The following is a 13,296-nucleotide window of genomic DNA, read 5'->3' on the forward strand; positions in this document are numbered from 1 at the left end:
GGGATCCTTGCGGTACCCCACAAGTTATAGGCTGTGAACTGGACACATGGCCATAAATACATGCATATCAGACCAAAAATTGCTCAAAAACGTGAATTCGTGTACAATTTCAATGCAAACTGTGCATACAGGCAAATTTCATAAAAACATGATTATTTGGAGGCTTTATTGGTTAAAATCAATGAATAACATATTTTCTTGTTCGGAGCGATGTCGCGGACAAATTTCATCGAATAAACAATGAAAAACAAAAAGTCGGAAAAACAAGAGAAAATACATAAGAAATTAAAAAAAAAAACAATAAAAAACCTAAGAATTGTTTCTGATATCACAATTTTTTTTAATAACATTTACTAAGGACACTAAAAAGAATATTTACACTCAAACTGTGCCTGTTTTGAGCTGTATTTAGTGATTTATACCAACATCCAATTCATGCATCATTATGCATAAATTAGCATAATTTAGCATGAATGATAACTTTATGAAAAATTAACTTCACGTTATTTTAGATTACATCATAGGCAATGTGTGTGCCAATTTTTGTCGCGATCGAGATCTGGAGGGGGGCCTGGGAGGCCCACCCCCCCCCCCCCCCTCTATCAACTGCCTAAATAGCCCGGCCTAGTTTATAGGGTTAACGGCTAATCTACAGTTTTCACCAAACATGTCGGATAAAAGGAACGAGTAGGATTTGAACCTGGATGAAAATATTTCCTCATCTAACGCTCTCTGTTTTTTCCCGGCCAATATGTTCCTTTCTTTCCACCCTGACAAAATAATCATTATTTATCGATTTCAATTGAGGTAGTTCTTTAATATGTGACACTGCACCACAAAACCAACAAAAAGTCGCCAGACATGGATTTTTAGTTAGGGACAGATTATGAAAGAGCAGACTGTAAGCTTTGCATGATGTATAACTCAATTCAAGTGGACTCCCCTAACCTATCTAAATACTGGAAAGAAAGCACACACTCTGGAAAAGTGTGAACTGAGAAAAGAGGCTTTGAAGTACATGGACTATTCAAGCGCCAAGCCGTGCTAGCCGTGCAGTGAAAGGGACAAAACACAGGATGTAAACCACCAGAGCAACAACAATGAAGTGATTATCAGATTAAGCTGAAATTGAGTATATTTTTTCCACACATTATGTTCATGATTAATGCCAACTTTCAAAGCAGTACCTTTATCCTTTCACAAGTTATTAGACTTGAAAATAAAGAGTGTGCAAAGGATTTAAGAAAGGAAAAGGGGCCTCTAAGACATACCTGATCATTCTACTCTCCTCCAAAAAAGGGTCGCTGCACTGTAGCGACCAGTTTGCATGTCATTTCGTCTCCGGATTTGATATTTGTTTTTCACGTATTTTGTGATCTTGTGGAGTATTTGTGCTGGTGTGAGATGAACTTTTTAGATTTGAACACATCAAAAACTAAAGAGATGATTATTGATTTCAGAAATCGCAAATCCATGGAATCAAGCAGTCGCCCAGTGAATATGAACGGGCAGAACATTGAGATTGTACACTCTTACAAGTACCTAGGCACTGTAATCAATGACAATCTGAAATGGGAAGACAATTGTAGGGAGTTGTACAAGAAAGGTCAGCAGAGATTGTATTTTCTTCGCAAATTGAACTCTTTTCATGTCGATTGCTCCATCATGAACTTATTCTATAAAGCTGTCATAGAGAGTATTCTTGTACATGACTGTGTGGTTTGGTTCACCGCATGCCGAAAGGTAGATCTCTCTTTGATCAAAAAGATTGTCAGACAGGCGGAGAAGATTCTAGGGGTACAACTACATTTTGAAGATCTTTGTAGGAGTAAAATTGTTGAAAAGGCCAAATCAATCATGGATAATGGGCTTCATCCTCTTAATGATAATTATGTAGTGCTGAGGTCAGGGAACAGGCTGAGATCGCTTCGATGTAGAACAAGTAGGTTCCTGGACTCCTTTGTGCCGAGCTCGATTAGAATGTTGAACGGAGGGACATTTCTCAGATTGTAATATCTTGTTTGTGTTGAGTTTTGTGTTATGATCAAATCTGTATTATTTCAAATATCAGATATATGTATATCATTATTGTGTATGAGTGGATGAAGCCGTGTTTATAAATATTGCCCCAAGGTTGGTTTGTTTGCTCGTATGTTTTAAATTCAGTGTATATTTTGTCATTCGACAAAGATTTTATAGGGCAAGTTCTGGGCTATTTGGTCAAAGGCCAAAGGTTAAAGTCAAGTGAAAATATTAATTAAGGAGTATATAGAATGATTATGACCGTGGTGTGATGTATATATATATTTCTTTTGTCAAAAAACACATAGATCCATATTTTTGTACCTTCACATACATGCACACACACACACACACGCACACACACACACACACGCGCGCATGTATCCTCGAAGATTTTTAGACAATCATTATTTACATATAAACATGCATTCATTTGTATTGTTTATATTTCCTATACAGTTATTATCAATTGACACATATCTATACACCCGCATATATTATATGCACACCACATCCAATACAATGTTGACTCGTACAGATTAATACTTCTTTAATGTTATATATCTATGATAATGATGGTGATATTGTATCGCTGTATATCTTTTGTATGTCTATCATGTCTATGTATCTATGCTACAATGTATGTGTGTGCTTTGTATAATATGTATAATGTATTGATGTAACCGGATATGCATTCAAACATACCAACTATCAATTGACACATATTATCTATACACCCGTATATATCAATTATGCACACCACATCCAATACAATGTTGACCTATACAGATTAATATTTCTTGATGTTATATATATATGACAATGATAGTGATATTGTATTGATGTATATCTTTTGTATGTCTATCATGTCTATGTATCTATGTTACAACGCATACGTGTGTTTTGTATATGTATGTAACCGGATATGCATGCAAACAAAACAAATTTCCAGAAACGGACAATAAAATTGAATTGAATTGAATTGAATTGAAATTGAATTGAAAAAAAAAAACTGATGAAAACACACTTTCAAATTCATGTTATGATCCCAAACTAAAGAATAGTGTAGACGAAGGATAGCTCTTTCAGAAAATATGAAAAAACTCAAGATTGACTCGATTGACCCATTTCACCTTTTTTGAGTCCTCTCGTAAAATCAATGGGTGCGACTTTTTGTTCGTCTTGTGATGCACGGTCACATATACTCCCGAGTTTATTTCTGCAGGACCGCAGTCAGTTTGCACTCATAACCTCTATCAGTATCTAATACAGCATCTTAAGATAACATTGGAAACCTCTTAGAAAAAGGAAGGGAGGTATATTATGCGACTCTTCTACCAGTAAACCCTACCCCCTCCCCTCTCCGCCCACCCCTCCCTCCCTCCCCTCACATGTACGGGACATTGCTGCTTTCGATGAAAGTGCGGTCAGTGGTGAATGTTGCTCTTTGATTTACGTTAAACATAAGGGACGGAAGAGGGGGTAATATTACCAAGGGGTGATTGAGATGTGAGAAAATGAGAGAGTGAGAAAGAGAGAAACAGAGAGAGACGGAGTGGAGAAAGAGAGTTAATAAAAAGAGAGAGATAGGGAGTGATTCCATAAAGGCCTACAGAGTACTGAAGTCTTTTGTCAGTGCGTGTTATTATACCTTCGGTTGCAACCAGGGACGCGCACAAACAGGTGAGGTTGTTTACATCACACTTTGTTACTTCTATCACCCCCCTGCTAACGTCGAGCACCATTGTGGCCGGTGTCGTACCTGTTGATGATGTCGATGACGCAGTGCTTGATGCCCTCGCGCAAGTAGCAATAATCCTCGTCGTCGTCCTCCCCGGCCATCGTCATGTCGCACTTGTCCAGGGGTCGGAAGCGAGCTCGGTCCGCCATCGCTTGGCTCAAGTCGCAGGGACACGGATTCAAGTCCTGTTTGGTCATCACATGGACATACACTCTTAGGCAATGTATAAACAATTATTGCTTTCTCGAAGATCAAGAGACGCCCCATCAAAGAAATAACACCACGTTCCGGTTCACTAAAAAAACAAAAAAAAACAAAAACAAAAACAAAAACAAAAACATGCTCTAACAGTTGGGAGCAACAGCCAACGTGTTTTTATTACTGTTGCTGTTTTTGTTTAATTTCATGGCGTTTTCCATTCTGAGGGGATTATTTGAAACTTTAATTTCTGATTTATTCTCTTAACAGCTGTTTTGGTAATTCCTTAATAAACCGTGTTTAAATGACTATTTACTATTTTCCGCATTCCTCCCCCCCCCCCCCCCCCCCCCCCCCCTCCCTTAGCCTTGATTCTACAGGCGGGCGATGTACTTCCCGTCCAGCTTCTAGCCAGTCCATCGACTGGCTCATTGCGAGACAGGAACTCACCTGGGTGTAATTCCAGACCGGTGCAGCTATTTGGTCCTCGTACCAATCCTCGCATCTTTGGTTTGCGTACACAGCGGGCGCCTTTTGGTACTTATCGTTCATCATGTAGCCCATGTAATGCACGTCACTCCAAAGCGCCACCTCATCTCTGTGAAGGGGGGGGGGGGGGGGTGGGTGAGGGGGCGAGGGGAGTGGTGGTAAAGGATAAAAGGAAATTGTCAACATGTAATATAACATTCTCCCCCCCCCCCTCTTTATCTGTCTACCCATCTATCTTTCTTTCTATCTATCATTATTTCATTTCATTTCATTTTTATTTCATTTCCGGCCAAAGCATATAACAATAAATGACAATTGCATATAAACAAAATAAGTACAATGTAACTTTTACATATCCAAATGAAATTTAAATACACGTCATTTGTTTACATGAAACAATAAACATACTTTAGTTGAAGAAATACATGGACAACATGTGACTAAATCATAACATGGAAAAGGTCGGAAATGGAGGAGACTACTTTTATTATGATTATGATTATTATCATGATTATTATTTCTTTATCATCATTATAAATACGTCTTTCTATCTATCTATCTATCTATACATACATACATAATATATCCACCTATTTATCTGTCTACTTATATCAATATGTTGCTTTGTTATTTAATCATGACTTTATTCAGGTATAAGACAATGTGTATGAAACATAATAGACGATACCATACGTATATACATGACCTCAGGTCCACAGTTTCATGCAAAATGAATGGCAGGTTAAAACAAACAAACTGTCAAGACTTGTGATATCAAAGCACAAAATACATCGGATACATCAATCCATAATCAGAAATCAGTATCTATAACCGATGATATTACGGTAATACAATAATAAAGGTAATATATTGGCTGGGCAATTGAAGCATTCTCGTCGAATATAATAGTCTTGATTATGTTGTATTATACAGTATATGTAATAATGTTGTGTTGTGTCATCGTGTTATGATATGTTATATTATATAATATATTGTGTATGTATGTTATAAATGTTTATCTATTTATAACATTATGTTATATTATATTATGTTATATTATATTATATTATATTACGTTATATATTGTATCATGTTATATTATTATGTTGTGTTATATAATTATGTAGTAATATTACAACAGCTCAATCTCCGAACTCCTTCAAGAATAAATTAAATTCATTTTTATTGAAATCTTAAAACATCCAACCTAGTTATTTTCGTTTTATCATCTCATTCAAGTCATCATTCTTTTTTACATAAGTCCCCCTTATAATTATGTTCCTGTCAGTGTTCTGCATATATCTATGTGTCTTTTCTCTCTTTCTTCTGCGTTCTTACCAACATAATAATGTATTTAAAAAAAAAAATGTCTTGCATTATGTTCAATCCAGGTTGTATTCATAACTTATTTTACATTATGGAATCCAGATTGCTTGCGTCCATGATGGCGCGTGCTGTAGTTTTTTCCCCTTTTTCCTTTTTTTTTCTCTTTTTTTCCTTTTCTTTCTTTTTCCCTTTCCAATCATCTTGCTGTCAGTTGACATCGGTTCATTTTACTTTGTTTTGTATTGCTGTCTTTTTTTTATTTTCTGAGGGTCCCATATCGTACAAGCTCTGCTTCTTTGTGCGACCCTCCACTTCCATCCTCATCCTTACAAGAGTAGTTGACTTGTATTTTACGTGTTATGAATATATTAACAAAGATGTAACTGCATTTGTTCATCTACTTCTAATTTTCATATGCACTTAGTCAAATTACATTCTACAAGTATTACAAATATCCTGTACATATGCAATGTATATAATTTCCTTGTTTATTTGGTGGAAGTGAAAATAAATTTGAATCTTGCATCTTGAATCTTGTATTATACTGTCATAGTATAAATCTGTGAATTACAGCGTTTGCAATATTACCTTTTCCACTGCATTGTTATCCGGATGACACCAACAGCGTTCTCCTCTGTGATATTCCCATTGGCGCGTGGGATCCACTCGTAGCGTCCCGTGTTCGGCACGTTGGATTCAATGACCTCCGTCTCCTCCCAGCTGGGCGACCCGTCCGACTCCGTGTACGCTGTGCGAGGCACAGAGAAAAGAGAGAAAAGGAATTTTGCACATAAACTATGCTAATAAAACCCATGTACATTCCCTCTTTCTCATTCTCTTCTCTCAGTTGTGTGTGAGTGTGTGTGCACGCACGCTTGTCCAGGTGCACTTGCGTGCGTCGTGCGTGCAGTAAGTTTGTGTGAGTATACAAATGATGCACAGGGTAGAGTGCGTTAGTGTAGGGGTATAGTGCACTTGAGGGTATTTACAAGAGATTGTGAAACATGCACGAGGCGAAGCCGAGTGCATGTTGCACTACATTGTAAATACCCGAGAGTGAGCTATACGCCTCCACTAACGCCACGAAATAATCCTGTGCATCATTTGTTTTATAAAATGGGTCGAAAATTCGAAAACTGACAGCATTTTTCAGCGTTTTTCACGTACCTTTGTGGGTCAAGACGTCCGAAGATGTTCGTCCCAAACATTTACGCACGTCGCACTCGGAAATCCCGCACATACAGTATAAGTATGATGGGGGGTTGGGTTTCCGGACACTTAAGTTCCCGCATGAAAACTTACTTATTTTACATAGAATATGCACCCTTTACCTTAAAGACTTGAAATAGACTCCTCACATAGGCCTACTATAGTCAACATACTCTGAAAACGGCGTGAGAATTAACCTGCTAAATCGTTGGATTTGCCCTTCAAAGTGACTCCATGTATACGTCCGGTCCCACAACGCTTGGTCTACTGTACACTGTACGTATGATACGTACGCCACACATGTTATGCACAAGGGAAGGCCGGACTAGAAGTTGTTTACAGAATTGACAGCGCGTATGCATGCAATTCTCGCTATCGCCAATGACGTAAAAAGTACCCGGATGTTGATTTAAGCGTCATTTACGGTGCATTATGGGATAGTCCGGTAGCAAAGTCACTTCCGTTCGTACGCGCGTGATACGTGACTAATGCTATTTACACACACAACCGACTGTATTCTACGTGTACTTCCGGTTTTCTCGACTTGAATTACAGCTTTAATATGATTTGAAATTTCTCCATTCTTAAGAAATTGCTGTTAATACGACTTTTGGTTGTTGCTGCGAAGCTGCCATGTGTTGTTCGCACGACAATAAATGAAAAAAATCTGCAGAAATAGGACCCTTACTGGCATGCGAGACGTGACGTGGCCGCGTGGGTGAAGTTTGCGGGTGACTCCACAGCGCAGTACGTGCACGCGCGACTTACTAGTAGTGGTAGTATATGTACTCAGTAGTAGGCCTAGTGCCTACGTACATTGTACGTACTTACTTGGAAGAAGTTGCTTCGGAGACAGGATAAGTTCGAGATCACTGTTCGTTCCCGATTGTGTTCGCGACATTTCGACAGAGAACAAAAAAAAAAAAAAAAAAAAAAAAAAAAAAGATGGGCATTCCATGACGATATACTGTATATCCAGGTGGGTGAATATTTTCCAGCATATTTTCAATGTATGCAGAGATGACTGATCTGTGATGTGCACATCGATCGCATGATCAAGCAGTACGCTACCGGTATGTGTTAGCTTATGCGCTGCGTGCAGAGTGGTGCATGCTAACTGCAAGGCCGGCCGGCCGCCGGAGGGGACTACAGTGTACGAGTATGACAGGCCTGGCCACTCGCTGGCTCGGGCGGTAAAGGGGCCTACTGTACTAGTACCCGTGGTCGGCGCTGCGCTATAGGTAAGGTACACGTACGCGCACGCTAGCGTTGTGCAAATTATGCTCCGTGCCGGAAGTGCCCTTGCTACCAAGTGTACTACATCTTGACGAAAAAGCCACATCCGGGTTCTTTTTACGTCATTGGCGATAGCGAGAATTCAAAGGAGCCGCCGCGCGCACAGACGATCGGCAATAGGATTTAACACGCAGTGCAATGGGACTGAGTAACGAAAGCACAGGTGACTCATTTCAGCGCTTCCTATTGGCTACATTCTTGAACCCATTTTATAATGTAACTTACTGTGTTTGACTTTTTTTTTTCTGGGGACCTTCTCTCACAAGCATGTGCTTCTACATAGGTTCCCACTGCACACAATTTTATTCATCCATCATGAAGGCAACGTATTTGAGTTTGATTTCAATTGATTTTGTGTCATGTATATGATGTAATGGTCTTTGTGTACTGAACTTATAATTCATGTGTTACTTTGATACTCTACATCGTCAAGGATGTATGTTGCAAATATAAGAATGTATAATTTGTGTGGAAACTTAATAGATTCTCTTTTCTATCAAAGTGCTTAACAATGTGATGTGAAACTGTGCACTTTGTATTTTGTATAATTTCATAGATGTATTAGTTTTCTTTGATGGAAATAAAGTATAATTGAATGGAATGAATTGAATAATTAACGGTTTTTCAATTGTTCGTGTATTAATACAAATTTCGCGTATGTATCATTTTTTTCCTGATGTTTGATTACTTTTGGATGACAGAAAAATCAAATTGTGTTAAGTCAAAAGTGAAATTACTGTTCTATCATATCAAGTGCTAGGAAAGAAATGGTTCTTGAAATATGTGATAAATGGCGAATAACTCACTTAATACATCTATGTTAATCATGGTATAGTTGATCAGGCTCGGATCCCACTCGATAGCTACGGGACGGTCGGCGAACAGCCATGACTCGCTCTGGGGACTGATTCGCTTGATCGTCGGCGGGACGTCACCAATGTCGACTTCGTTGCCCAGATGGAAAGGAACAGATGAAAGAATTGTTAAAAGATGACGTAGTATGACGTAAAAAATACCCTTGCGAACAATATTGCAATGGCAGTGTGTAGGCTGACAGGTTAATTAAAAAGATAAACTCCCGCCTTCGCTGAAGAAAGAGAACATGCATAACACTACTGTTTTCCCGTGAGTTACAAGTTCCTTCTGCAATAGTTTGAATTTAAGATTCGTCATGAGAACAGTCGTTCTGTACTTGATTTTTTGACTGATATCATTGACTTTATAATCGGTGAAAGCAGCAATAATGCTAAAGATCATAACAATCATGACCACTTGATAATGACTATTATGCTGAATGTGATGCTATCAATCACCATAATCATTATCGTTGTCATCATCTTCATCATCATCAATGCCATAATGTTACTTTCTGAAAAGGTCAAGTTACTAAGCAAACATTTACTTTTCTACGTTTAAAAAGGCCTTGTTTGATGGACTAGTTCAGATTTGGACGTCAGCAGATTATATCTTTCAGGAGTGTCTAGTCCTGGGGCCCGTTTCATAAAACTTGCTACTGGTGACAACTGCCACATTTCTATGACAAATTTGCTCTCAGCCAATCAGATGCAAGCTTGTCACATCTCTGACAACTTGTCACTGATGACAAGTTTTATGAAATGGGCCCCTGACCAGAGTCCTGAGACGAAGATGTCCACTTGCTATGACTGCTCTTAAAGGGATGGTATCTGATGGATATGGGGCTTCAGATTTCAAACTTTCCGTGAGATAATGAGTGATGAGAAACATCTTCTGAAATAGAGCATACTTTTTCTCAAAGGAACTCAAAATTTATTTGATGAATCTTGGTTTTGACATGGCTCTGAGATATCCAAAAACAAATAGGTCCTAATAAAAAAAAATGACCTACCATTCATTGCAACTTAATCTTAATTGTTTTATATATATTTCAGCTATTTCAATCCAACTTTTGTCAAATAAGCATTGAATTCTTCTCTTTTATTGTATGCTCTTTGATATTTTGTACACATGGGTTTCTGATAAATTATCTCCTCAAAAATTACAATCTGAATCCACCGTCTCAACCAAAAACTATGTTACCCCTTTAAGACTAGCGGAATTGTCTCGCGCGACTCACCTACGTCGAATGTGCCCGTGTTAGGGAACGTGATCGCCTCATTGTTCGACACGTAAATCTCCACACAGCCGATCTGGTAAAAGGTGGGGACAACGCACCACGCCTCCTGCGCACTCATGTAGGTGCAGTTGGTGATCGTGATGGGGTTCTCCTCGGGGCCGAACCGGAGCCAGATCTCCTCCTCGAACTTGAAGCAAGGTCCCTGGATGAACAGGTACTGGTGGCCGAGCATGGAGTCAAATCGAGGGAAGGTTTTCACCTGACCTATTTATATTTGTCAATGTGAAAAATGAGCAAAGGAAATATGACTCTATCTACAGGAATTCGAATCCGAGATCTTTGGACTGCTAGACCACGTAGACGAAGCTGTTAACATTTAGGGGAGAAAAGTGGCGAAGTGAACGAAAAAAGAAAGAAAGAAAGAAAAGAAAACTCCAACAAATGAGGTCGCCCTGTTTTGATTCTTTACGACCTTCATGCAAAACTGTATTTACCAAAATCACCTACCGCCGCATGTATAATTCAGATCAGCCAGTTCACTTTAGTTCGGTTCCCTTCAGTTCAGATGATGATCTAAAATTATGAATCTGTCACATACGTCTATGGAACTTTGGAAGGTGTATGCAAATCTTTGCGGGTTACGTCACCAAAAAAAAAAAAAAAAACCATAAAACAACACTGAGTTCTGAGCTCACGAGGGTCTCTACGCCGCCGTACCTTGACGGTGCCGATACAATGAAGCCTATAGGTAACTGCAAGAAAGGAAAAGAGGTCTGATGAAGTCTTTATACGTGTCTGTTCCACATCCACAGTAGGAATTGTATCTTGAAGTTGACCATAAGTTATAGTCAAGGTAGATTTCCCAGTGCAGTGGTACCTTGATTAAAATATATCTACTCAAATGTGCAAGTAGCTACTGGTTGTGTAAGAAAGGGATTATTGAGTAGAGGGGTGAAGGATGAGGTGTGAGTTTTCTTCAATTTGTGTCTCTCTACAAATGGATTATGTAAGATCGCAACTGCTGATCTATAATTTTAACAAACATGTCGGGAAAAAAGAATTACTGGACTCGAACCTGTCATCTACTGCTTTCCGGGCAGCGACACTATACCAGCTCCTCGTTACCGGCTGTGACACGATGAACTTGGAACAAATGCCCAAGCTACGACATTCCGACATTTACGACAATAGAAATCGGGTTTGATTGGTTTCATGTCAATGTAGCTAAGGGCAACTCTGAGGAGAACATAAACCCTCTCCCACCCTGGTGATAGATGGTGACGTAATGTCGTAGCCGCAATCAACGCCAAACGTCTTACCTGCCGTCGTGCAGCCTCCATCATCGATGCTCACGGAGCTGACATGGTAGAGCCAAACACCTGTTATCTCGATGTTGGACTCGGTGACGAGCTGACCGAGCCTGTTGCCGTCACGCGAATAGAAGTTCGTCCTCGCCTTCGAGCCATCTCCGGCGTTGAAGCCGACCTGTATGTTTTGAAGGGTTGACGATTCTGTCAGTATTGCTGAGCCTGAGAAATTCTTAAGTCTGTCTTAAGAATGTCTTAAGTCTACTCTTACTATGAAGCGTAAAGTGTCAGATGTTTTAATGAACTGATGTGTTAGCTGCAACCACATGTGTTAATTAAGATATAAGCTAGGATACCACGGCTTTAGACGTTGTGCTTTGAATTGCACATATGGTTTCTCATACTATTTTTGCCGTTGTTCCTGGCGTATAACAAGAACGAAACGTCTCATATTGTACTAATTATATTCTTGTTTGTTTGTTTGTTCGTTTTCCATTTGAGAAGATGGCTGGATAGCCCTTATTCAGCTATGTTAAGCTGGTTTCCATGGGGTCCAGTTGAATGTGAGGTGGGGCCACTTCACCGGGTTAAACACCCTGCTCTCTGCGATGAATAAATGAAGCGGGATCTTTAACGTGCATGAGTTGTGACTCTCTCACACACGGGACCTCCATTTTATGTCCTATCCGAGGGACTTAATGTATTGCTAAAGCATAATGGGTCTAAGGAGGTAGTTATGCAATCACTGAATATCCAATAAACACGTTTTTTTTTTGTGAAAGCCACTTGCGAAGTGATAACATAGCCTCAAATGATTTACGCGTGTGGCTGCATGCGAATAACATCAGCACTCAATGAAAACATGAATCTATACAGTTCCTTCAATTTTCTTATGTTAGGACTGATCTGGAAGAAACGTGCAGCATTTGCCTATCTGATTGTAGTTTTTCAGTAACTATTGATAATCTTTGATAAAGTTCAAGGACAAGAACAAGGACAACATATTTAGTCCCGATGGAAAGAACTTAGTGTGAAATGCATTATTAGAAGCTGGAACGTTTTGATAGTTTGAAAACAGTGACCCACAGTGCGCACATATTGTATTCACAGAGTTGACGTTATATGTGAAGACTGTGGGACGCTGTGTTCCTTCCAGCAAAGGTTGGGTCAGTAGGGTCCTGGATTAATATCCCAGGGACTTCCATGCTCCCTAATCGACTCTGTGCAAATGAGCCACTTTAATAATTGACCATGTCCTGCAGAACCATTGACTGTAAATCTGAGATGGCCGATCCAGGTTTATTTGTCCAAAAAAATTCAAACCTATCCGCAAAGGGCTTCTCAAGCTTCCCGCACTCTGGGCGCTGGTAATTTTCTCTTCGGTCTGCCCCTTACCTGGGCCGGAGTTCCTCCGACGCCGGTTTCTGGCAGTCCGTTACTCTCAGTACCAGTGGTCCACTCCAACAGGTCGTAGATGAACAGGACAAACGTCTCGAATTCATCGGTTGCTATGACACACTGGAAACTGTTTTTCTGTTAGCAGTAAAAACGAAAGTGACGTTCGACTTGTGGAGGTAACTGTCGTATAGAAAACAAGGCTCTCGACTTTTAAC

General features: G+C 39.5%; 1 protein-coding gene across 1 annotated transcript in view; it reads right to left on the reverse strand.

Moving 5' to 3' along the window:
• The window catches only part of LOC139736394 (sushi domain-containing protein 2-like), a 74,437-nt gene that overhangs the window by 41,094 nt on the left and 20,047 nt on the right, over nt 1–13,296 (reverse strand). Inside the window, exons 6-12 of the mRNA XM_071647148.1 lie at nt 13,079–13,216; nt 11,696–11,861; nt 10,377–10,640; nt 9,088–9,225; nt 6,365–6,524; nt 4,412–4,559; nt 3,785–3,948 (exon numbers count right to left, since the gene is read on the reverse strand). Of these exons, the coding sequence (XP_071503249.1) occupies nt 3,785–3,948; nt 4,412–4,559; nt 6,365–6,524; nt 9,088–9,225; nt 10,377–10,640; nt 11,696–11,861; nt 13,079–13,216 (1,178 nt within the window). The remainder of the gene's footprint in view (nt 1–3,784; nt 3,949–4,411; nt 4,560–6,364; nt 6,525–9,087; nt 9,226–10,376; nt 10,641–11,695; nt 11,862–13,078; nt 13,217–13,296) is intronic.

Source organism: Diadema antillarum, unplaced genomic scaffold (genome assembly GCF_040938485.1).
Source record: "Diadema antillarum isolate AM-2024a unplaced genomic scaffold, OU_Dant_1.0 seq00000643_RagTag, whole genome shotgun sequence".
Classification (NCBI taxonomy): Eukaryota; Metazoa; Echinodermata; class Echinoidea; order Diadematoida; family Diadematidae; genus Diadema; species Diadema antillarum.